We start from the raw sequence: 24,473 nt of genomic DNA, 5'->3' as shown, positions 1-24,473 counted from the left end.
TACTAAATAAACTGTGTGATTAACTGGCCTTGGCTTCACCATGAACATATTACTGAATTGAGAACATTGATTTGAGAGTCTTTACTGGTCATACAACATCACCACTGGGACATTGTTGAGATAGTGCGTCATAAGCCTGGGTTTCGTATTTACCAGTATCCCTGTGAAGGGCTTATCTAGAAGGCTCCCCATGAGTAATTTGGGTCTGCTAACTGTTTTCTGCTCCTCTTTGGCTTGGAGATTATGATCTTTTCACGTATTTTATCCCAATTCCTGAAGATATTCAGTAGGTTCCCAGACATGCCCAGTGCCTCACAAAGATTTCCTTCTCCATAGCCTCTATTATGGATTAGACAGGCTTGAGCCACTGCAAAGTCCAGAACTACTTTACTAGCACTCTTTACTTTGGGGCACATTATCCAGATTCTGCTGTGAAGGCTCTCATTGGGGTTCTGGGTTTTCCCCTTCAGACACCTTGAAAGTAGTCGTTCTGCTGACAGCTGATGATACACTGACTCCACCTCCTTGTACTCTTGCTCATCAAGAGTCAGTTTCAGCTTCATCTTGCTGTGATCTGGCTTCTTAGTTGGGTCTTTAATGGTCTCTCACTTCAAAAACACCAGCTAGCAGAACATAAGTCATGTCTTGGGTTTTCATCAGTCGACGTCAAATTCTGTAATGTTGCAAGGATGTCATCTTGCATGTTCTCTACTGTGTCACCAACATGCCTCGTGATTGCTTGACCATAATAGAATTGCAAATGGGTAATGACTTCATCTGTGAGTTTTTAATTCCAAGGTTTAGTGCGCTTAGGTTTACCTGCCTTTGTTTTTCCCATAACAACATACTCTTCCCTCACCTTTGTAAGTGCAGTTTTCATCCTTTTTTTCACATGAATTTTACATTCTCCCTTTATTATTGGGAACTTCTTACCATAAGGGCCCTGATTATTGTTGAGACCAATGAGGGCTTTGTGGGCACTACTGTCCCCATCTCCAATAAATGTTGTATACCTCAGTCCCTTTCTTTCACTTCTGCTTCACATTAGTATAGCTTCCTCACTCTCCATAGTTCCAGAAGTCTGCGTGAAATTTATTAGGCATTCAGATTCATGTTTGGCAGACCATTTCTTATGTTGAGCCTCACTAATCACCCCTTTCTTCCTCTTTGTATCCATGACTTTACAGGCGTTGCATACTTTTGACAACACTTGATAATCAAGCATAAGTCCTTGTATTAGCCTCTACTACAACAAGACCACATCTAAGGTTAGCAGTGCCCTCTTGTGTGCCACGTAGTACCTAAGGGAGAAAAAAATTGCTGGTGACCACTTCATTCAAATATATATTAATATATATATATATATATATATATATATATATAATATATATATATCACTACCAGTACTCCTTTCTGTTTCATTAGTAAATGCTTCTCTAAACAATCTTTTTCTCTTAATTGCACTAGACCATCCTGAAGTACTATTAGAAACACCAGTACTTGCAGTAGCAACAGGTGTTAAGGGCGTGGATTGTCTGTGTCGTCTGCTGATGCTGTTCTACCACGACAATAACAGACTTCCGCTCTGCTTCACTTCTATCATTATTTTCATCACTTTTCTTTGTTTTTAAAACTTCTGTTAGTTGCTTAATTAACTCACCGTGTCTTTTCTTCACTTGTTCACTACGCACATGCTGTTTTTTTACTGAGATGAGGCATTATACCAGTGTAAACCAATGAAAAATGGCAAACAAACAAATGAACTTATCTTTATCAACGGAACCATACTTCCTTCCCCGAGGCAGTCACATGGAAAATGGCGGAAACCCACTCTCATAAGTTGCCAAGTAGCACAATACAAGACAACATAAAAATAATCGTAAAAAATCGGGAAAAACGGGGAAGAAAAGCTGTAAAATAGGAGCGTCAGCCACGTGCTCAGGCCGGGCATTTAATTAAATCCCCACGCACGTAAGCCCTTTAAATATTGACTTATAATAAAATAACTTTGGGGAATTATTGCCAATGTGTACAAAAATTTTATGATACCAATTTCTTATTTTTTTGTGTTGGTCGATTTTTTGACTCCAAAAATGCTGCACCCTCCCCTAAAAGGCTGGGCCAAGTATAGGCTTTGGCTGGGCCTAAACCACTGTGTCACCTACTCTAGGAGGTCACCAGATGTGAGGACCAGAGAGTAAGACAGATAGCTGGGTACTGCTAACTACAGACGAACTGGGTTGACATAGACAGGTGTGGACCAAGAGCAGAAATGACTCGGAGACAGTTGATTTGTGTTTTCATACAGACATACATTTAAAGATGATTAGACATACAAATCATGAAATTATATGTGTTACACACTGGCGGAAAGGCCGCGGAACGCTCTATAGAATGGTTATAGGACCAATGCGGCTTGATAAAGAAATACAATAAAATATAGAAAAAGCGTTGTGAGGACCAGAGATTAAGACAGGTAGCTGGGTATTGATGATTTATTTACAGAAAAACTGGGTTGACATAGACAGGTGCGGATGGATATGTAGCGCAGTCTCGCACCGCGAACAGAAATGACTCTGAGACAGTAAATTTGTGTTTTCTTACAGACATACATTTAGATATATTAAGGCGTACAAATAATGGAATTGCAAGTGTTATACATCGGCGGAAAGGCCGCGGAACGCTCTATCGGACGGAAGTAAGAACAACGCAACTTGATGATTGGGTTCAATGAAAATAGGGAAAAAGCGTTGTCCTTACAAATACTCCCCCCTAAGACAATGGTTATGGAATAATTATTGGGATTACAATCTTGGAGGCAGGGGGAGGAACCCGTGTCCTTGGTGACACAAGTTGCATCATGGAGTGTAGAGTCCTTCGGTTTTGCTGACTGACAGGATGCCTCCCCTGGTGGTAGCCTGGGGGGTTCTACTGTATGCTGAGGCGACCAAGACTGCGAGAGAGAGCTGCATTGTGTGTGGTGGTGGAGTGGGACGGGCCGTGGGGATCCCCAGGTGTGGCAGTGGCGTAGGTTGGGCTGGGGAAGTCACCAGCGCGGCAGCGGCGTCCCAGTGGCAGAGCGGAACCACGGGTGAGCAGCAGCATCAGCAGGTCGAGGAAACCCACAGGTAGCGGCGTCGGCAGGCAGGGGGGCCCACAGGCGGGGTGGGCAGTGGTGTTGGCCGGGAGAGGAGACACAGGCGGCGGCGTTGGAAAAGGTGAGCAGGTCCACAGGCGTGGCATCGACGTCAGGAAGGCCGAGCGAGTCCCAGGAATAACGGCAGCGTCGAGGGTTTGAAGAGGCCCACAGGCAGCGACGTCAGGGGGCCGAGCAGGCCCACGTGCGCGGCAGCGACGTCGGATGGGTAAAACACGTCCCTCGGTGTAGCAACGGCGTCGGCAGGCAGGGGAGGCCCACAGGCAGCGACGTCGGGTGGGTAAAGCACGTCCCTGGGTATAGCAGCAGTGTCGGCAGGCAGGGGAGGCCCACAGGCAGCGACTTCGGGTGGGTAAAGCACATCCCTGGGTGTAGCAGTGGCGCCGGCAGGCAGGGGATTTCATCTGGGGACTCACAGGAGCGGCAATGGCGCCGGGGGAAGAACCGAGGAGGCCCGCAAGTTCGGCGGGTCGAGAAGATATCTGGCGTCCCCCGGGTAAGGCAAGGGAGGCCGCGACGTCGGGTGGATGTTTCTGAACCGCCACCTGAATTTTGTGTTGGCTGACCAGCACCCAGCTACCCGTCCTCGAAATAAACGCCAAAACACGCTGGGAAGCAGTGCCGTGATTAGTCCGTTAATGGCGTTGGTGTCGTCCTCGCAGTGGAGTTTTCAGACCTAAACTGTGGCGCCGTATTGAGTCCGTTAAAGGTTCTCTGAAGGTGAGCAGCCGTATTTAGTCCATTAAAGGCTGGGCCTAAACCGCTGTGACACCAACTCCGGGAGGTCACCAGTTGTGAGGACCAGAGATTAAGACAGGTAGCTGGGTATTGATGATTTATTTACAGACAAACTGGGTTGACATAGACAGGTGCGGACGGATATGTAGTGCAGTCTCGCACCGCGAACAGAAATGACTCTGAGACAGTAAATTTGTGTTTTCTTACAGACATACATTTAGATATATTAAGGCGTACAAATGATGGAATTGCAAGTGTTATACATCGGCGGAAAGGCCGTGGAACGCTCTATCGGACGGAAGTAAGAACAATGCGACTTGATGATTGGGTTTGATGAAAATAGGGAAAAAGCGTTGTCCTTACAGCGTTGTCCTTACAGTATCACTTAGGAATTGTATAGCTGATAAAGGCATACTTTAATATGGATACATTAAAAATCAATACACATAACTATGTCTATGAATTCACAAGACTAAACTACTGTAAAAGTCTGATATTGTCGTGAAAAAAAGTGCATTATTTTACCATGACTGAATTCTGCCTGGCTTCCTACGTAAGAAAAACTTTATTCCAATTGGCGGCAAGGACGTGATGGTTCTTGTTCAAGGACGTGATGGTTCTTGTTCAACATCCATTATCCTAGTAGGAATTGTTGATTCATAGTTTTTGAAGCCAGTGGAGAAGTTGCGTGTTTATTCATTTGTTTAAATTTTAACTCATCAAAATGAACTAAGTTCTTGTAGTAAAGTTAAAAGATTAGAAAAATTTCTAGCTCGCAAGGGCACGGGCCGCCTCCCGCAATTAATATCCTTCCTTTGAGAGAGTCAAGTTGAAACAGATGTTCAATGGTGAGCTCCAGCCAAGGCGTGATATCTTGTTTCCACGAGGCAATTGCAAGTGATGTGTGTTCAAGTAGTTTATGAGTCTACTATATCCTAGCCATCGTTAGCGTAATGTTTAAGTGATTGATATCTGTGATAGTGGTGCCATTTAATATCACGATCGAATTTTTTTTTCTAGTAATTTTTTTTTATTGTTCTAGAAGGTTCTTGTGACTGTGTGACCACGTGATACTTTTGTACTATCGTAAGGGTGATAAGACCCCTTCTTTCCATTTGTATGTGCTTTTATAATCGTGGACATGAGAGCAGGATCGATATTTTTAAAAATAAAATTGTAAAATCATAGTCGTTCATAATTCAGTTGTCCTTGTGCACGGGTTGGGAGCTTTCCCATCACGTAGGTCTATCGGCCAAGATCCGGCACGATCTAGTGAGCTAGTCACTGAAGAATTCGCGACAATTATAGTCTACAAAATTATTTACCGAAGACGCTGCCTAATAAAGCAAGAATAAAGAAAATATGTGCTTTACAGACATCGTTATAAAGAATAAGAAGCGAAATATGTAAAGGACCTCCTGCAAAAATATAACTGAAAACATACATGTGCCAAGGAACAATCATAGGTATGAATTATTTAAAAAAAGAAGCGACAATGCAATAAAAGAGAAAGACACGGCCCCCAAAGTATAGGAAGAACAAGTTTTATTAGAAAGTCCATGAAATGCAACAGAAAATGTGGAATGTGGATTTAGAAAAAGAAGGCCTAGAGGAGAGTCTCCAAAGATAAGAATGAGGATAAACCTGTTGCAGCAATGAAGCAATGGTAGAGGGATATATTCTATGAATGTAGTCCATGTGTTTATAAAGTTAGTGGGGTAAAGAAAGGAATTTATATCAGACTTGGTTTGCGAAATTAATGAAAATAGCCCATACTCATACCACAGAATATGTATGCAAGAAATTGATATCAGTAAATACCTTGTCGAATTACACACATACACACACACACACACTATAATGAATGAAGTTACAGCTTTGAGAGAAAATTGGAACACTGGATATGCTACATACTTTTGTCTTATTACCAAGACATGGTTACAGCCACTAAAGATATACAGAGACAAGGGCATATAGTATATAATATAATATATATATATATATATATATATATATATATATATATATATATATATATATTGTATATATATATACGTAGCCCCCCTTATTCCTAAACTACACAAACGGGAACTCTTACCTGTTGCCAACGGTGCCCTGTCTGTAAGATGTCACGAGGCTTATTAAGATTGCGTAAATATAAAATACTATTTATTTCCCAAAGCAATTGGTTATAACAAAGAACAAAATGATTAACAAGTCATAATGGCATAAACACCCAAATCTACCCATAGAGAAACCAGTAAGATAACATTCTACCCTCCTGACTAAGGTTACACTCTCAAACCCCAAAAAGTCATATTGTCTAGTATTAGTCAGTTAGAGAATCCCGTTTCTAATCAACCATGGAATCGGACCCATCTGTAATAAAGATAATAGTTATATAGACACCCCACGTCACTCTTTTCAAAGTATTTACGTAAAGAGAGATTTTCACACTTCTCTCTCTTTTCCAAAAGGTACACAGTTTTTCTAAGTTTTTTTTTTTTTTTTTTTTATAGAATGTGTCCTACCTTGCGATGGGCGTTTTCTCCCGACACTCGGAGCAACACTTGTTATCTCTTTTGCACAAAGAATGCGTCTTCCACAAGTACCCTGAACTAGTAGGCCTGTAATACTCATACAAACGAATGCACATGCCTCGCAAACGGGGAACGACCTCTGAGACAAGTTGCTTGTTCAGCAAATACCTTTTTCTCCAATGTGAACTTTGCAGCGTACCACCCCTGTCTCTAGGCGATAGAGCTATGTGACTTTATTATTATATAAAACACTTTAAACATATTATTAGCCATTCCCCCTCTTTTCACCTCTTAAGATGAGCTCGGCTACCCCATGCTAGCTCCCGCCTAGCACTAGATACACAAGCATCTTACAATATATATAAAACCAGAGGCTGGCTCAAAAAAGAAAATAATGCACTCCCATCGCACACCATATCGGGAACTAATGCCCAATGTATCAATGTACCACATGACTTAGAGCCACCTCCGTTGTCGGAGCACTTGTGCTTCGTCGAATGCATAAAAGTTTAAGGACTCCAAGTACACAAATGGTGATCAGTATAGCGCCTAACATGATCATTACTATTGGTATAGTATAGCGGTCATCGAAAAAAAAAGGTTCATCTTCACCACTATCTTCGAGTGGCGGGACTGTAACGGACTCCACTGTAGGCGGGATTCGAACCGCCTTATGGCTTCCATGTAGGTGTCGGTGAAACACCTTTATCGACGAGTTGTAAACACGCCGACTAAGTACCATGAAGAAGTCTGTAAGAATCCTGCAGGAACTGTCAAACAGCTGGGATCCCTGTAGAACAAGTGAATTGTTGTCTCCGTTGCACATAGAGAAATCTTGCTCTGATGCAGAAGACCGCTGTCGTCATCTCCGTCGATATTACTTGGTATGAATCGGGGAATTCTCTAAAGTCACAATGAGTCGGTAAGTCCTCGTGAGCTAATTCTAGTTCGCAACCTGACAGGTCAATACGTCGAAGAGTAAATATCCGACTTTCACACACATATCTATCGTAAACTAACACACATCCCAGTTCATAGTCAACTGCTGAGGACTGGAATTCCTCACCTAATATATACATAACCTCTACCCCGTCCAAACCACCACTACCGTCCCCTGGAAAGAACTAGGAAATGGCCTAAGTATATAACTGTGAAATGGTTTTTTATCGCTAACAGGTATGTCAACAAGTAACCTCTTATCAGATAACTGTACCTTTAAAACCCCTTAGTATTTATGAAGTAATTCCCCCGTAAAAATTATATTTGGTCCCCATTCATATGCTGCATCTTTTAAGGTTGACTCCAAAGTTCCCAACGGCAACATTTCCCTCGAAATTTTCCCTTGTGAAGCTGCTATAATTGCTTCTACTTGACTTTTGATCTCATTCAACAAAGATTCTGTTTCTTTTTCAATATTCAACAGTGTAGTGTATATGTGAAAAATGTGTTATGTGACATCTAGGTCTTCTCGGATCCCTTTTACTGGTCTGCGTGTAATATGTTACTTGATTTCCTCAACTCATTAAATCCATTTTTCTAATTTCTCATTTCTCCCTCTCCCTCTTAGAGAATTCAGAGCTTTCCCATGTTGTTCGGCGAGTTACGCCTCTAATATTCCAACCTTCACCCAAACTCGCTATTGCCACCTCCTGCTATGGCTGCAATAGCTACACCCCCCGCCGCCAACAACTGCCACTGCCCTTTTCTGTCTCTAGGTCAGGTACCTCCCCCAACTGGTTTTGTCTCTGGGACCCAAGTGAGTGTTTCCCCGATCTTGCCTTGGACCCTGTTTGCAGTTATTTTAATTTCCGTTAAAAGACGTCCCAGTGATGCAGACAAGTTTCTTGTAGTCTCAAGTTCGTCTAACGTGTTTATCAGTCCTTCGACTCTGCTTCGCGATCCTTCGAGTTCTAACCTGGCTGAACCCAAACTTTCGAACTCGATGCTCAGCGTAATTTTATCAGATGATAACCATACTAAGTGGTCTTCTTCAATTAGCACTCCGGGAACCCAGGCGTACTTCGTCTTTGCAAGCGCCACTATCCCAGGGGCGACGATTTATACAATATTTCAGCATCTGACATAACGAGAAAGAAAAGAAAAGGAAAAGCTGTCAGTTGTTTAATCTTCTCACGACGTTAAGAAAAGAAAAAAAAACATATATATTCAACATCTTTTCCCAAAACGGAATGTGTACCGTTACAGAATCTGCTAGCGCAGCAACCCTATCGACAAGAAAAAAAAATCCCCTTACATGACACGCTCTCGTGAAATGTCATACTCAGCATCTCCGAAAACCATGCAAATCCCCAGAGTAATCAATTCCAAAGGGGAAGGTTCGCAACCGGACTCCTTACAGCAACTTTAGCAAAAAAGAAACCCACCTATGAACACGTCAGGTGCTTAGCATTGCAGCAATTCAGACTCGCGACGCTAGAAACTCGTGATTCTCAAAAAAAAATGTTTAGTACTGAACTTCGTAAGCACACTTCGCAGAACCATCTCATTATACATAAACCATCATCTTAATAATAACACCACTCAGGTGACATAAATAATTCCTCTATTTAATTACTGACCCCACGCTAAAAAGACCATCCCGTTTCTCAGCTAAAGCAAAAATTTGCCGAAAAATATTAACCCCGAAATCTTACGCCAAAACGCCGCAGACTTACATATAATAAGAGAGAAAAACATTAGAAGGAAACAAAGGAGAAGGAAAAAATGCGAAGCCATTCTGTCATCAAATTACAAAAACAGATAACAAGGAAAAGAAAAAGGAAAAATGAATGCAATTGCGCGATCATATATTAATTGCCACAACCAATTCTTTTCAATTTCGAGATTTGTGTTAGCTTCGACTGACCTGTTCGTTCATTTAAAACTACAAACCTATTTCCAATTTTCTCTTCAATGACTTTAAAAGGACCTTCAAACTTCGGGCCTAGTTTGTAATTTAACTCATTTCTCACGTTAAGTTTTAAAAATACCTTATCACCGACATTGATCTTGGGATCAGATGATTTACTAATACTCTTCTGAACCATATCTCTCTCGCTGTGGATATCAGCGCTTCAACTGTATCCTCCCCCTGGTGAGGCGTAGTTAACAAATCAAATGTGCCTCGCGCTGGATAACCAAACAAAGCTTCAAAGGGACGTTTTAATTGAATCGCTAACCATGGTGTTAATGCTATGTCTAACAACGTTAATATATCTGTCCCAATTTCTATCATTACCACCTACCGTTTTTCTGAGCGCTTCGAGCACTTTCCTGTTTGCTCGTTCGCACAACCCATTAGCCTCGGGTCTGTATGGAATAATTGTTACTTTCTGTATTCCCATGAATTCAGCTAAACACTCCAAGGTTTTGTTCACAAATTCCCTCCCATTGTCGGTTAAAATAGAACTTCGGGTGAACCATATCTGCAAACGATACCATTGAAAAATGCTATGGCTACTTCTTCGGCCATTTTATGCTTAAGTGGGAAAATTTCTACTATCCTTGTAAGTTCATCTATTATCACTAGCAAGTACTTGTTCGCATATCTAGACTCACAAAAATTCCCTAAGACATCCATATGTATTCTCTGAAAAGGTCTACTCGGTATAGGATACGATCCTAATTTGCATGACGTTGTCCTAGCAGGCTTACATGCGTTGCACACCGCACAATTCCTTACGAAATTATCCACATCTTTACCCATATTTTTCCAAATGTATTTAGCCCGAACCTCATCATAAGTTTTTTCTATTCCCAAGTGAGGACTACCGAACCTGCAATGAACTATATCTAAAACCACTGGAATTAGGACTTTCGGAATTACGATCTGTGTCGTATCTCCTTTACTTTCACTGGTTCTCAACTTATATTTAATTTTCCTAACCAACAGATTTCCTTCTAACTCCAAACCCGAAAAAGGCAAGCTATAACGTTTCTTGACTAATTCCCCTCTCAGAAATGCTTTCGCATCTGCTAAAACCTCGTCTTCATCTTGCCTTAGCTCTATGAGAGGTATATCCCATTGTATGGCTTCGTTAATGACCTGCGTGACCTGGAAACCTTCCGCGTCATGAAAACTCCTGCTGAGAGCATCCGCAACAACATTAAATTTGCCCTCTATATATTTGAGCTTTGCATCAAAATCTCTGATAGTTAGAAACCATCGAGCTCTTTTGGGAGACAAATCGGGTTTATTAAAAAGATCGAGTAATGGTTTGTGGTCTGTAAGGACTTCTACTTTATTCCCCATCAGTAACATTTTAAAATGAACTATAGGCTCGACACTATTGCAAAGGCTTCCTTATCTATGGTGGCCATGGACTTCTCGTTGCTGCCTTTGTCCTAACTTGTGAACTTCCTGCTATAAAAAGCTATAGGATGAAATTTCCCACAAATCAAACTTTTGCATAAGGCATGCACCTATGCCTTCCTGGCTTGCATCGGTCACTAATGTAAAAGGTTCCTTAAAATCTGGAAACTTCAAAACCGGGTGATTCATTTGTGCATCTTTAAGCTTTTGAAAACTCTCCGCCTGGGTTCCTTCCATTGAAATTGAACGTCTTCCCGCAACACATCAGTTAGGGAGCTGCTATGTTAGAAAACCTTTTACGAACCTCCTGAAGAAACCGGCGATACCCAGGAATGACTTAATCTCTTTCTTTGATCTGGGGGTGCGAAAATTCGATATTGCTTTGACTTTATCGTCATTTACTCTAACCCCTTCCTTAGATATGACGTGACCTAGATATGTGATCTGCTTTTTCAAGAACGAACACTTGGCTAGCTTGATTTTCAACCCCGCTAATCTAAGCCTCCTAAGTACTTCTGTAAGCACTTCCAGGTGTTGCGCGATCATGTCCGTTGCGATCAGGATGTCATCCATATACACAAAAACATTTTTGCCCAATAACCCGTGCAAAACTGTGTTCACCAACCTGGTAAAAGTCATCGGACTGCCCGATAAACCGAAAGGCATTCGCGTAAATTCGTAGTGTCCCTTGGGCACTGAAAGGCGGTATATTCCTTGCTACTCTCGCTGAGAGGGACCCTGTAAGAAACCTTGCGCCAAATCAGTTGAGCTATAAATATTATTTGTCCCCCAATTTCAACAAAAAGATCTGGTATGCACGCGACTGGGTAGCGTCAGGGATCGTTTTTCTCATTTAAACGTCTAAAATCGACGCATACACGACCGAACCGCTTTCTTAGGTACCGCTAACAAGGGAAAGTTGTAAGGAGACACACTGGGTCTAATGATTCCTTCTTCTTCCCATCTATTAATTCTTCTTTCTCTACCTGTTCTCTGATTTTGAAAGGTATGCGATATGCAGAATATAAATAGGTTTTGAGTTGCTCTCCAAATTTACCTTATGCTCTAACACATTAGTCAACCCAATTTATCACCTTGCAAGGCTACCGTATCCCCAAATTCCCGCAAGAGCCCGCTTATCACTTCAACGTGTTCGCTATAATCCGCATTAGCCAAATGTTCACTAAATGTTTGTTTCCTTGATTGTATTTCTGCCTCCGAAAACTCAGGTTTCCCCTCTACGATAGCCACAGAACCACTATCACAATTCCAATCTTGGAAGTCTACTATATATGTATTTTTCTGGTATCTCCTAGCTGTATCATTACAGTTTAATAGCTCCACCCACGTAACCCCATTCCTGGATACACTGTTCACCGATGCCATGCTAACAACTCCTCTGAGCTTTTCATTGTTTTCAATAACACACACATCTGTGGGTTTTCTCATTTCCTTCAATTTAACTTTTACCATAACCTTTGAACCTGGTAGTAACATAATATCTTCAAATAAAACACCTCTATATTTTGTGGTTAGTATATCCCTTGCCACCGCCCCATACAAATTACCACCTCAGTATTATCCCCAGCATTGTTAGTATCAGAAATAACATCCATATTAGTATCATCACCAGTATTGTTAGTATCATTGTTACCACTATGAACTCTGATAGAACCCCCGTAATCATCTCCCAGATCACCAACGTGTGTTTTAACATTACCTTTCCCCATAACACTCGTATCACCGCCATTAATACCACCGAGCACCTCTCCTCTTTCAATAACCTCCATGTCCTCCATTCTATTCACGTCCTCATATGGTATGAGGTAATTCATTTTCCCGATTGTTATCCCTTTAGCACCCGCATGGATCGAAATCTTGTGTCTTCTACAAGCAGGATGACCCAACAAGATTTTATTACCCAAGGCAATTCCTTTTATTACCAAAAAAGGTTCTGTTAACACTCTGTCACCGAGAGCAAACCTTATTTGTACACAACCCAGGGTGTTTAATCTATGGGCTTGCCACATCACACACCGTCCGTAGAGGGCTGCAAAGGGTAAATTGGAGAACATGGATTGATACAAATTATAGTCCATTAGATTTATTGATGCCCGGTGTCTATGAAAATTGGATATCCACATCCCCTACTGTTCCATAGACTATAGGCTTGGGCTCTGGGGCGTCCCCCAGAGACCACAATGGCATGTACCAATCACCTGTACCCTTTTGTTGATCGGGCTTCCAAAAATTTCGCCGATCCCTTTGCCCTCTGGTTTGACCCGCCTGGGAAGTTCTCACATTATAATTACCAGAACCTTGAGGTGCAGGCCACGCATCTCTCCGTATCTGAGACCGACAAAACTGCCAATAATGCTCAGTACTTTTTACACCCATTCCATCAATATTTAACCCTACACAATTTCTTTGGATGTCCTGGTTATTGCAGTTGAAACAACGCAACTGCTGTTGCTTTTGATCGATCGATCTTTTGTTATACTCAACTTTTGCACACAGACGATGAGAAGAAAGTTCCGTGTCTCTCTGTACTCTATCCCTCGGGCCTGTCCCGTTAAAAATTGTGCTATCTACGGTGGGACATTTAGACCTGTGTTTATCTATTTGGGTATTCTTCGTCTGAGGTAGGCTCAACCTTTTCATCAAAACTATCCACTATTGCATCGGGTACCTCGTGTAAGAGCAGGGAAAAATAGATCAGTTTTTTATGAACATTATTTAGAGGGAGATTATCCCCTGTAACCCATTTAGATGTTTTCAATTTTCCTACCCAATCTGCCACTGCTTCAAACAGCTTTGAACTATGTTCTACAAGGCTATTAGTGCCTTTCCGTAGTTTATAAAGACCTCGAAGGTCTCTCACCATATCTCCGTGTTCCTTTGAGCCATATGCTGTTTTCAAAAATGCTTGCAAGTCTGTCAGGTACGACATTTTGTAAATTGGAAACTCCTTGACCATATGAGGTGTCTCCCTTATTGAAATCTAGCAAGCTTTCGCCTCTCTGAATGCCTCTATACATCGTCTACTATATTCTTTCCCGCTCTAAATAGTTATTAACTCCTTCTATGAAAATATTTATAGGCTGGGACAATGCGCCATCCACAATCCCTTTGAACGGGCTGACCCCCGCAGAAATGTTCGTCACGTGATGCAGTGTCGTCGTCGGTTTAGTATCCGCCATTTTATCTTGTTTCCCAAGGCTGTTTTTTCCACTACACTTCCCCGATCTCAATAACATCAATGTATTTATATACACTAAACCCAATCAAGAAAAATCAACAGAAATTTTTTCCCCAACAATAGATAACAAAAGGTGAGCGTGCCCCGTCCCCAATCACAAAATCAACCCCACGAAAATGACAATAAAAAATAAAATAATAATATAAGGAAGGGATAGGAAAAGAAAAAGAACGCAAGGTGTTTCCGAGCTAACTCCCCTCTCCTCTCTCTCTCTCTCTCTCGTCTCTCTCTCTCTCTCTCTCTCTCTCTCTCTCTCTCTCTCTGGCACAACTCGCCCGCAAAAAATCCCACTCAGGCAAGTTCGCCACACACAAACACAAGGAACATGAAAACAAGAACAAAAGGTTAAAGAAAATCCACAAAATATAAAAAGAGAAAAAAAATAAGAACGAAAAAAAAACTCGAAAATACACTTACGTCTTCATATGACCGTAAACCGAATTCACATACACTGCAAACATGCGCAAACTGCAAAACACTTTAATATGTCGAAAACTAAACTTTTTCTCCCCCCCCCCCGTTTTTTTTTTTTTTTTATTTACACACCTTTATTCCGTAATCTCAAGAATTCAACTGACTTGGCTTGGGAGAGGAAGACTGTCTGAGGAACAGCTTCTCTCTGTCGAATCAGCAGTAGTGACCCTGAGTTGCCTGTGACATGATTAATAACCCCTTTTCCTATCAAAATAAAAAACCGAAACCCCCGATTTCTAGCTGGTCACCAGTCCCCTTCGGAGCGGTACTACAGCTTGAAAAATATATAAAAAGCCTTTACCGCGGCCACCACTGCAGCCCCCCCTTATTCCCTAAACTACACAAACTGGGAACTCTTACCTGTTGCCAATGGTGCCATGTCTGTAAGATGTCACGAGGCTTATTAAGACTGCGTAAATATAAAAATACTATTTATTTCCCAAAGCAATTGGTTATAACAAAGAACAAAATGATTAACAAGTCATAATGGCATAAACACCCAAATCTACCCATAAAGAAACCTAGTAAGGTAACATTCTACCCTCCTGACTAAGGTTACACCTCAAACCCAAAAAAGTCATATTGTCCCTAGTATTAGTCAGTTAGAGAATCCCGTTTCTAATCAACCATGGAATCGGACCCATCTGTAATAAAGATAATAGTTATATAGACACCCCACGTCACTCTTTTCAAAGTATTTACGTAAAGAGAGTATTTTCACACTTCTCTCTCTTTTCCAAAAGGTAACAGTTTTTCTAAGTTTTTATAGAATGTGTCCTACCTTTTCGATGGGCGTTTTCTCCCGACACTCAGAGCAACCACTTGTTATCTCTTTTGCACAAAGAATGCGTCTTCCACAAGTACCCTGAACTAGTAGGCCTGTAATACTCGTACAAACGAATGCACATGCCTCGCAAACGGGGAACGACCTCTGAGACAAGTTGCTTGTTCAGCAAATACCTTTTTCTCCAATGTGAACTTTGCAGCGTACCACCCCTTGTCTCTAGGCGAGTAGAGCTATGTGACTTTTTATTGTTCTTATATAAAACACTTTAAAACTATTATTAGCCACATTCCCCCTCTTTTCACCTCTTAAGATATATATATATATATATATATATATATATATATATATATATATATATATATATATATATATATATATTCTTATAATGTAATTTTTGTTTTGTAATGCAATTATAATTTTGGTAATATGATTAATTCACCCAGAACCTGTGTATCATGTTATGAAATGTATGTTTTTGTGTTCAGATTCCCATATTTAAAGATAACACATGTAAAGTAGTGTAACTTTTCATTTTTAAACATACATAAGGCGGAGAGAGGAAAAACGTTCGTAAGACAGAGAGGAAGAGTAACAGAGAAGGTTGTTATTCACACTTTGAGCCAGCTGATTTCTTTATCCGTGCAAACATATGTAGGGACCTCCCAGGCAGCATCGAGTCCTTCAAGAACCTTCCCTACAATGATGTTATTCATGTTTAACATAGAGAGATGATGTAATATGTTTTCATCTTGAACTCGATGCAAATCGCCCATATGCCCATACGGTTATGAGGATAGAGAACTTTTCATTCGATCCCAAGACCTAGCCGCTGGTGTGAGGGATAGTATCTCTCTCTCTCTCTCTCTCTCTCTCTCTCTCTCTCTCTCTCAAAAATCTCTTCTCTCTCTTGCTCGCTCACTCAAGATTACCGTAACGTAATTCACGTTTATATTATGAGGTGGTCACTCGTTAATATATAATTCTTAGTAATATATGTGTTGTTTGTGGAATCTGAGCATAGTGTTATTAATATTATTTTTGTGAAGGCGCTCGCGAAAATTTTGAAGAGGTTGAAATTGTAACAGGCCTTTGCTTTTGATTGGAGTTGCAACTGCGTATACAGGTATTTTTCAAATGTTTTGAAGTGTACTTTGAGGATTTATTTTACAGTGTTTGGATAAAATTATTTTACTTATGCATTTTTCTTTTGCTTTGTTCTTTTGACATGTCCATTTTATATGCTTAATGTTTGTGCTGTTAATGCTTTAATTGTTTTCATATTATGCATTATATTTTTTTGCATTGTTTTTATTTTGTTTAATTGGTTTGAATAATATTTTATTGTGTAACTGTTTGAATCTAACACTTGTGAATTAATTTGTATTTAATTAAATTTCATTTCAAATTTAATTATTTCTTTATCATTTAATTTAATAAATTTTCTTGATAAATTTTGATTTAATTTTGCTTAATAATTAATTCAAGAATTAATTAAACTTTTGTTTTCAAGTAATAACATTTCCTGAGATTGTGAATTTCCCTTATAAATTTTGAGTTAAAAATAATTTTTTTTATTTAAAATGTATATGAGCATTTTATTATACTACCAGTATTATATTTTATTTTTGTTTAGATAGAAATATAGAGTGGTAATTATGCCGTTTCCCTCAAATGAATCAGAATCAGTAAAAATACTTAGATTTGAAAGTGCAGAAGGATTGATGCCCTTTAATTAAGATTACCTCACATCCATTTTAATGAACTTAGACTGATTGTTTTCTTGACTGTTCAGTTCTATAAGGGATCACTGTTACCTTTAGAGTATTCAGTCGTTTAGTATTTGTGATGAAGTGTCAGGTGTCTAGCTGTAGTGAGGTAAGCAATAACCAAGTACTTGATCAAACTGAGCCCCAAGTACAAAGGGTGTCCTAGACCCAGGAAGAAAAGGGTCTCTTGCGCTAACAAGTACAAATGGTAAGTGTAGTAACCAGATACTTGGCAATTTGGGTTAACAAATATTAATGGTGTCCAGACAGATCTTTGGCTATGACACAGATCTTTGGCTACTTCCCCCAAGTATCCAGACTCAGATACTCTAGGCCGCTTCAGCACAATATATATATATATATATGTGTGTGTGTGTATATACATATATATATATATATATATATATATATATATATATATATATATATATATATATATGTATATAATATATATATGTATATATATTATATATATATATATATATATATATATATATATATATATATAGATATATACTATACATATGGTGGGTAAAAGTCGCAAGGGAATACAAAAAGGTTGGGAGGTCAAAGAACGGTTAGCGGATTGATATCGAAATCTGCTTATTGAAATTCTCTTTGTTCTATCTCTCAGTTCCTTCTGGAACATATGTTTTATTACAAGAGCATAAGAAAATAATCCTTCACATTAAAAATATTCACACAGCTGAACAGATTCTAACGAGTTCCTGGAAATAGTTTTGTTACAGCATAAGTCAAGGATTATTTTCTTTTGACTCTGTAACAGAACATAATTATGTTCCAGAAGGAATTGAGAGATAGAATAATGAGGGTTACCAATAAGTAGATTTCGATGTTAATCCATTGGACCGTTCTGTGACCTCTTAACCTTTTTGTATTCTTGGGACTTGCACCCTTTATATATATATATATATATATATATATATATATATATATATTATATGTATATATATATATATATATATATATATATATATATATATATATGTGTGTGTGTGTGTGTGTGTGTGTGTGTGTGTACGTATATAGGCCCTTGTTTCTGTATATCTTTAGTTGCTGTGACCATGTCTTGGTAATAAGACGAAAGTATGTAGCATATCCAGTGTTCCAATTTTCCTTCGTAGCTGTAACTTTGTTCATATAATAATGACGTTTATAATTTTTCGTGATTTAAAATAAATCAATATTATATATATATATATATATATATATATATATATGTGTGTGTGTGTGTGTGTGTGTGTGTGTGTTGTGTGTGTGTGTGTTGTATGTAATACATTACACTTTTGCTTACTCGGGAGTAAGCCTACAAACTACATTGTTGCTGTTGTTCTTGTTGGGGGGTTAAGAAAGGTCTATAGAAGATCCTAACAAGGTCTGATAAAGGTGTTTCACATGGAGTTAAAGATACAAGAATTTTAGGATAGGATAGTACTTATGATTTATTTATCAGAATGAAAATGTAAAAAATAAATATGCATGTTAAACTGTACAAAAAATTATTTCTAATAAAGTATAGATGGTGTAATTATTTTCATTTTCGTTGGTGAAACAACGTTCTATTTGACCGTAGATTTGAGCACATTTCAAGTTATTTGGTGTACTGAATTTAGGCTCTGTTTCTATTCGATAATCAGCTCTTTTTACAATCCTAATATCAGTACTACCTACACCCTCTGTGCACGAAAAGAATGACCCGTCCCCACTAACTTCCCTCGGAACGTGAGGGAAATTATCCTTAGATGGGGGCCATTTCAGCAATGTTGAAAGTTTCAAAGTCTTTCATCCATGTCTCAGCAATGGCAAAAATATCGATTGAATTTTCAGTTATTATGTCTCCAACCTGCAGTGTTTTATTCCCTATAGTTTGGATATTAACGTAAACACATTTTTAATTTCTATTAGCAAGTGTAGCCATGATCCGTGTAAGCAACAATCTTCTTCATCTCATAACCCAAAGCTTTGCATTCTCTTGAGCTCACTCGATGACGTTTGATATTAAATTTGGCTCTGACGATTTATGCAGTTTATCATTTCAACAGTAGTAGTAGCCTACAGTCCTCTGTCGTATGACACCATTCTGTGCATTTTCCACGTGTTAATTCATTAGGTTTACCCTTTAAACCACAATTTTTTTCCTAAAATACCATATCTTTGACAATAGTAGCAATTAAGTGATGGCATGATATCCGTCTCTTATGTATAGACGCCTCATTTCAGTCTCATTTGTCTCCATTTTCATGAACAGACTTCCTAACCTCAGGCTCATGCACTTCAATGTCCAATGAAACGTTCCTTTAGAGGCTGGCTTTTAAGCACAACTGACATCGTCTTATCAAGTTCGGAGATTGATTGCAAATAACTATTTCTCTCGATCGTGTCTTTTGCTACCTCCTGTTCTGCTTCAAATGTATTGCAAATCATGATCTTAAGTTTAAATTTTCCAGTCTTCTTAATGTCAATTTCCTGAACGTCATTCCTAAGTCCCGAGCATGTTCATGATCATCTACAAAATTTAAAATAACATGTCTGTGCTTCGTCGACCTAGTATCAATTTTGGGAATGTCATTTAAGACAGTTGCAACATCATCTTTCCTGTCAGTGATCATCTCAGACGGTTGTTTAGACTTAACGATCTACAGATTCTTATCCTTTCCTTTAACTTTGTCATCATAGTTACGGGTTTAAGAGCATCCACATTTTTCATGATTAAAGCAACTAGAAAAATAAAATGAGTGTTGGGTTAACGAGTAGATAAAGTATAACTTCTAAATATTCTGGAAAAATAAGATTAGCGGGAACATTATAAAGGGAATTGAATATGATAAGTAATAATGGAAAAAGTACAACATTAAAGAGTATACTTGCAAAGAATTATATTAAGTATTCATCTCAGAAAAGGGTAATCCGCAATGAATAAAACAAACACAATTCAGTGATGTCCTAAAGGAAGTAAAGCTGTAGACGATTAACAAAACTTAGCAAAGAGAGTAGAGGCCCCCATACACTGAACGATTGTCGTTATCGACCCACGCATACACTATTCATACAGTCTGAACAAAGATTTTGTCTCGAAAAGACATGGCATCATCTCTAGAAGAGATTTTAACAGTAAATAACAAGGAGAGGCAGTGCCATTTGATCGAAGGGATAAACAATACGAAAGAGAATAGCCAGTAAAACTGTTTGAAGTTCATTACCTCTGTATTCTAACAAGAAAAGAGCATTGTGGCCGAAACTGTGTTTTAGAGTGAGGGAACGCTCGGGAACTTTGATCTAAAGCAGAAGAAGAACCTTTCCTCCTCTGTCGGACTGTCCCCTAACTTTGTGTCAGCGAGCAACCATGGCAATTCCCAAGGCGGAGGATATATTAGGCCAAAAATGGGACCGGTGTGTTGCTGACACCCTCATCAAAATCGGTGAGATTGTTTTTTTTTTTTCCTTAAAGGAGACTGGCATGTGATATGTATTGATGGTGCGAGAGAAGTCCCAATTCATGATACAAATCGAGCCACCCGGCGATTGGTGCTGTCAGTTCTCTTGATCGAGCTTATACCTAGGTAGCTACTACCTAATAGGTAGCTAGCTGTAGCAACCTTAAGGGCATACTAGGTATGCCAATTGAGACTACTTAGTTGTCATATTGAAGGTGCCGAGTTTAGACGGGTCTCTATACGTCAAATGTAATATTTAAAGTGGATACCTACTAGTAGTATCATATGTAGTACCTTATACCTAGCTAGGTATGTTACATAATAGCTAGCTACCTAGTACCTAGTAGGTTGGTACCTAGCTACCTATACTAGGTATTCACTGTAGCTACTAGCAAGCCTAGTTTGAACACCTGTATGCCTGGGTTAGCAGTTCTAGGCTAGGTAAGTACTACTAGTACCTACAGTTTTAGTGCTTTTGATGAAGAAGCGGTGGGTAGGGGAAACAACCGACTGGAATAGCCAAGCCACTGACTACCGCATTTGAGGCCACCCTCCGAAAAAGTATTTTAACATGTCCTGACACCGGAGATGGTCATCAATCATGAGTTGGTGGTGATAGCAGGAGCTTGAGGGCTCTACTGTACTTTCGAAGTACCTAGTAGGGTAGAACATCACAGGAGGCCAAGCAGGCCACCTACAATCAATGCAAGCCACCCTCCGAAAAAGTACATTATAACACGTCCTGACACCCGAGATGGGCATCAGTCGCGACTTGTTGTTGGTGAGAAACGGAGCTCAAGACCTCTACTCTCCTTTCGAAGTAAGTATTTTCTCCAAAGTTAGAAATTAAGGCCAAATTTTAAGATTTAAACAGAGGGTACTGAAAATGGCGCCCACGGCAGTGGAAATCTCACCAAAACGCTTTAGAAATTTTTACTTACAACTAAAAAGTTTCGAACGATTGACGCCATCTCGATTTTGTTTACGGAGTCGCTTGTGTCAACAAACTTTCCATTTCCTGTGATAAATCCGCACACCACTTGTACCCACAGACGCTGGAGCACTTTTATCACAACAATCGAAACACGATTTCTCACCAACAACAAGCCAGGCGTAAACAGCTGTTTGGGTAGAAGATGACGAGAAGCGTGCTCTTGGCTAATTTTTAAATAAGTAGTAAAACATCAATATTTTACATATTTATGATGATTAATTTGAAAATATTCGTTATTGAAAAAGTAACTCGACTCTGACTCAAATTTAAGTAATTATTTTTCTGAATTAGAACGTTCTTTCAAGTTCTGTATTATGACGTCACGACATCTTGACTTTCGTACCTATTGTAAATAATTGCTATTACTCAACTGTCATTGCAGAACAGTTTACCAGTTATTCATGCAGATTGTTATCAGCTATACCTACATGTAATTGTTATAATCGTAATGCGCATATATATCTTTATTATTTACTTTTTGGATATATGAAGATGTTTTACTGCTGGATTATCGCCGTAGTGTGACGCAATCGTTTTCGGTCCATGGGCCTCTGTCTGTTTTCGCACCATAAGAAATAATTATGGGGCCGAATTTGCAATGACCAGAAAAGTCGTTAAAAGAGGAAAGTTAGCATTGAGGGGCATATGTTTTGACTGGGAAAAATACAAATTTATTCAATAGCTAGCTTGTAAAAAATACTTGGTTAATAAAAACTTGATTGACAACTAAGCAGCATGTCTACTATGGGTTTGTTCCGATACGTAATACAAACCCTCGGTCCTTTAACAATAGGAAGGTAACTAGCGGCAGCTGGGACGGTCGTAAGCTTCGAACAAGGGGAGAACGGTAGTTAACTGCTTGTCCGATCGTGCGCGCGCTCGCGCGCCCAAGAGGTGAAGAATCACTTTTGCTTTCGGCCGCGGGTGTGAAGGACGTCGTCATCGCCTCTCTGCCCGCTTCATCGTCGTATGCTTTGTTTATATTTGTGTTTTCTACTAATGGTTTGGTTTGACTTGAAAATGAAACTGTAAAGTACACTGTTTTCATTTTCATTACTTAATTATGAATCAACATGTAGCTATCGCCGTAGAGACGGCGATTTCCGCTCTTTTCATGAATTGAACCCCTTGAATTATGTCTCGGTGCCGAGGGCGGGGCGCACTCGCGCCGAGTCATGTATTTGGGCGAAAGTGTGTAATTGAAAGATGTAAGTACTCTTTTTCATTATATTTTTGCCCTGTGCGCTTCGTTGCCGAGAGCTTGATTGCGCTCGGCAAGAGCCTCTTATTTTGTATGAATAGAATGCAATGAAAGTGGATTCGCAATGCAGTTTTCTTTTCATTTCATTTTATTAATTGCATCAAATTTTAATTTTGGATCAATTTCCGCTCTTACCCGGGAATTAATCCTTACGATTTATTGCTGTGAAAGTGAAAATAGCAAGTGCAGTATTGTTCATTTTCATATATATTGATAGCATCATATTATTATGGATCAAGTTTCCGCTCTTACGGGAATTGATTTTTCCCTCTTTAAGTTCTATGAAGTGAATCGCAAGTGCAGTATTCTGTTTCATTTTCATATTACTTTCACTGCTGTGCGGGGGTAGGGGAAGCGAAGGTCTGCCAGGAAGTCGTCGGAAAGCTCTCCCGCGACTCCCTTGGTATCCGATTCTTCGTCTTCTTTCCTGCCCCCCCGCTCAGCTTCCTCGTATTTTGTTTTGGGGTCTTCCTTCCGTTCGGGGTGGGGCATGTCTCCCCCCCCCCTCCCCCCGTGCGTGAGGGAACCCCTCTTACTAATCTGTCTGTGCTACCGCAGGTGCTACAGCCGTGGGAGACGACCTTGGACAGGTATGGACCACTGCGGCTGCAGGGCGTGCCTAGCATCCACGATCTGCTGCAGAGTCTAGCGAGGTTCTGGGGCGGTGACCTTGGGAGTGGTCTCTCCACTACAACCTTCACGGCCGCTTATGCTGCTTCCCCCCGCTGGTCTACACTCCCCATGCTGTGTCGGTGACGCCGTCTGCCGCTTCTAGGGCCGGTCGCCGCCGTACCGAGGAGGGGTATGCCGCCGCCGCCTGTGTTTTCTTCGTGTTGCCTGCCCCAGACTTCCGCTGTTCCAGCAGCTCGCCCCTGGACCGGCCGCCAGTACCACGCTGGCTGCCGATGATTCTACGAGGCGATGGCTGGGCCTGCCGTACCTGTCGCTGATGTGGTTCCCGCTACTGGCTTGGCTGTCCCTTGTCCCTTCTGTGTTTACCGCTGCCGCTGTTCCTGCCGCTCCTGAGCTGGTTGCTGTTCCTGTCGCTCCTGGTCCCCTGCGCCTGTCCATGCTGGTCCTGCCCATGGTGTGTCTTCCCAGTCCCAGGTCCTTCCGGACAGGTGCAGTCGGGCCGTGTTGCTTCGGCAATAGGCCCGACTCCGGCCTGGATGGAGGACCTGACGACTGTCCTGCGTGAGCTGACGAAGAAGAGGAAGGTGTATCTTCGTCTGTTGCTGCCTCTTCCCCTTCGACTTCTAAGGCCCATAAGCCGAAGAAGAAGAAGGCTGCCTCCCCCCCCTAAGAAGTCTCCTTCGGGAACTTCTAAGGGCCCGTCCCACCTCGGTGGGACGGGGGGTCCTTCTGCTGGTCCTCCTGCTCCTTCGGGAGCGGGGCCCGCCCTCTCCCCTTCCGTAAGGAAGAGATAGACGGGGACCAGAGGAGTATCGGTTAGCTCTGGTACTTCCTCGCCTGGTGCTAGCGGCGATGCCGCTACGCCAGGTTCCGGGCTCGGTCTCATCGTTCGCGGGAGATCCCGAGTGTACGCTCTCCCTCGGAGACCGTGCAGCCAAAGTTTCGGCGCCAGAGTTCGCTCGGCGCCAAGACCACGGCACGGAGCAGAAGGCTGGCGAGAACCGCTCAGGTGACTCTCGCCAGGCCAGCGGCCGCTCTCGCAGCGACCAGCTGGTAACCGGGTTTAGTTATTCCCCCTAAGAAGACTCCTTCGGGAA

The 24,473-nt window shown here is 40.8% G+C and overlaps 2 protein-coding genes across 2 annotated transcripts in view; one reads left to right on the top strand and one right to left on the bottom strand.

Annotated features, from left to right (window-relative positions):
* The window catches only part of LOC135210923 (DNA primase large subunit-like), a 290,700-nt gene extending 276,124 nt beyond the window's left edge, over positions 1-14,576 (bottom strand). The window contains exon 1 of the mRNA XM_064243889.1: positions 14,424-14,576. The gene's annotated coding sequence lies outside the window, so the exon portion shown is untranslated. The remainder of the gene's footprint in view (positions 1-14,423) is intronic.
* A 5,742-nt stretch (positions 14,577-20,318) lies between these two features.
* LOC135210921 (MICOS complex subunit Mic10-like) overlaps positions 20,319-24,473 on the top strand; it is a 45,718-nt gene continuing 41,563 nt past the window's right edge. Inside the window, exon 1 of the mRNA XM_064243887.1 lies at positions 20,319-20,473. Within this exon, the coding sequence (XP_064099957.1) occupies positions 20,398-20,473 (76 nt within the window). The 5' untranslated portion in view covers positions 20,319-20,397. The remainder of the gene's footprint in view (positions 20,474-24,473) is intronic.

The sequence above is a fragment of the Macrobrachium nipponense genome, chromosome 4, assembly GCF_015104395.2.
Source record: "Macrobrachium nipponense isolate FS-2020 chromosome 4, ASM1510439v2, whole genome shotgun sequence".
In the NCBI taxonomy this organism is placed as follows: domain Eukaryota; kingdom Metazoa; phylum Arthropoda; class Malacostraca; order Decapoda; family Palaemonidae; genus Macrobrachium; species Macrobrachium nipponense.
Note: the sequence above shows the minus strand (reverse complement) of the source record. Positions and strands in the feature narration are given on the sequence as shown.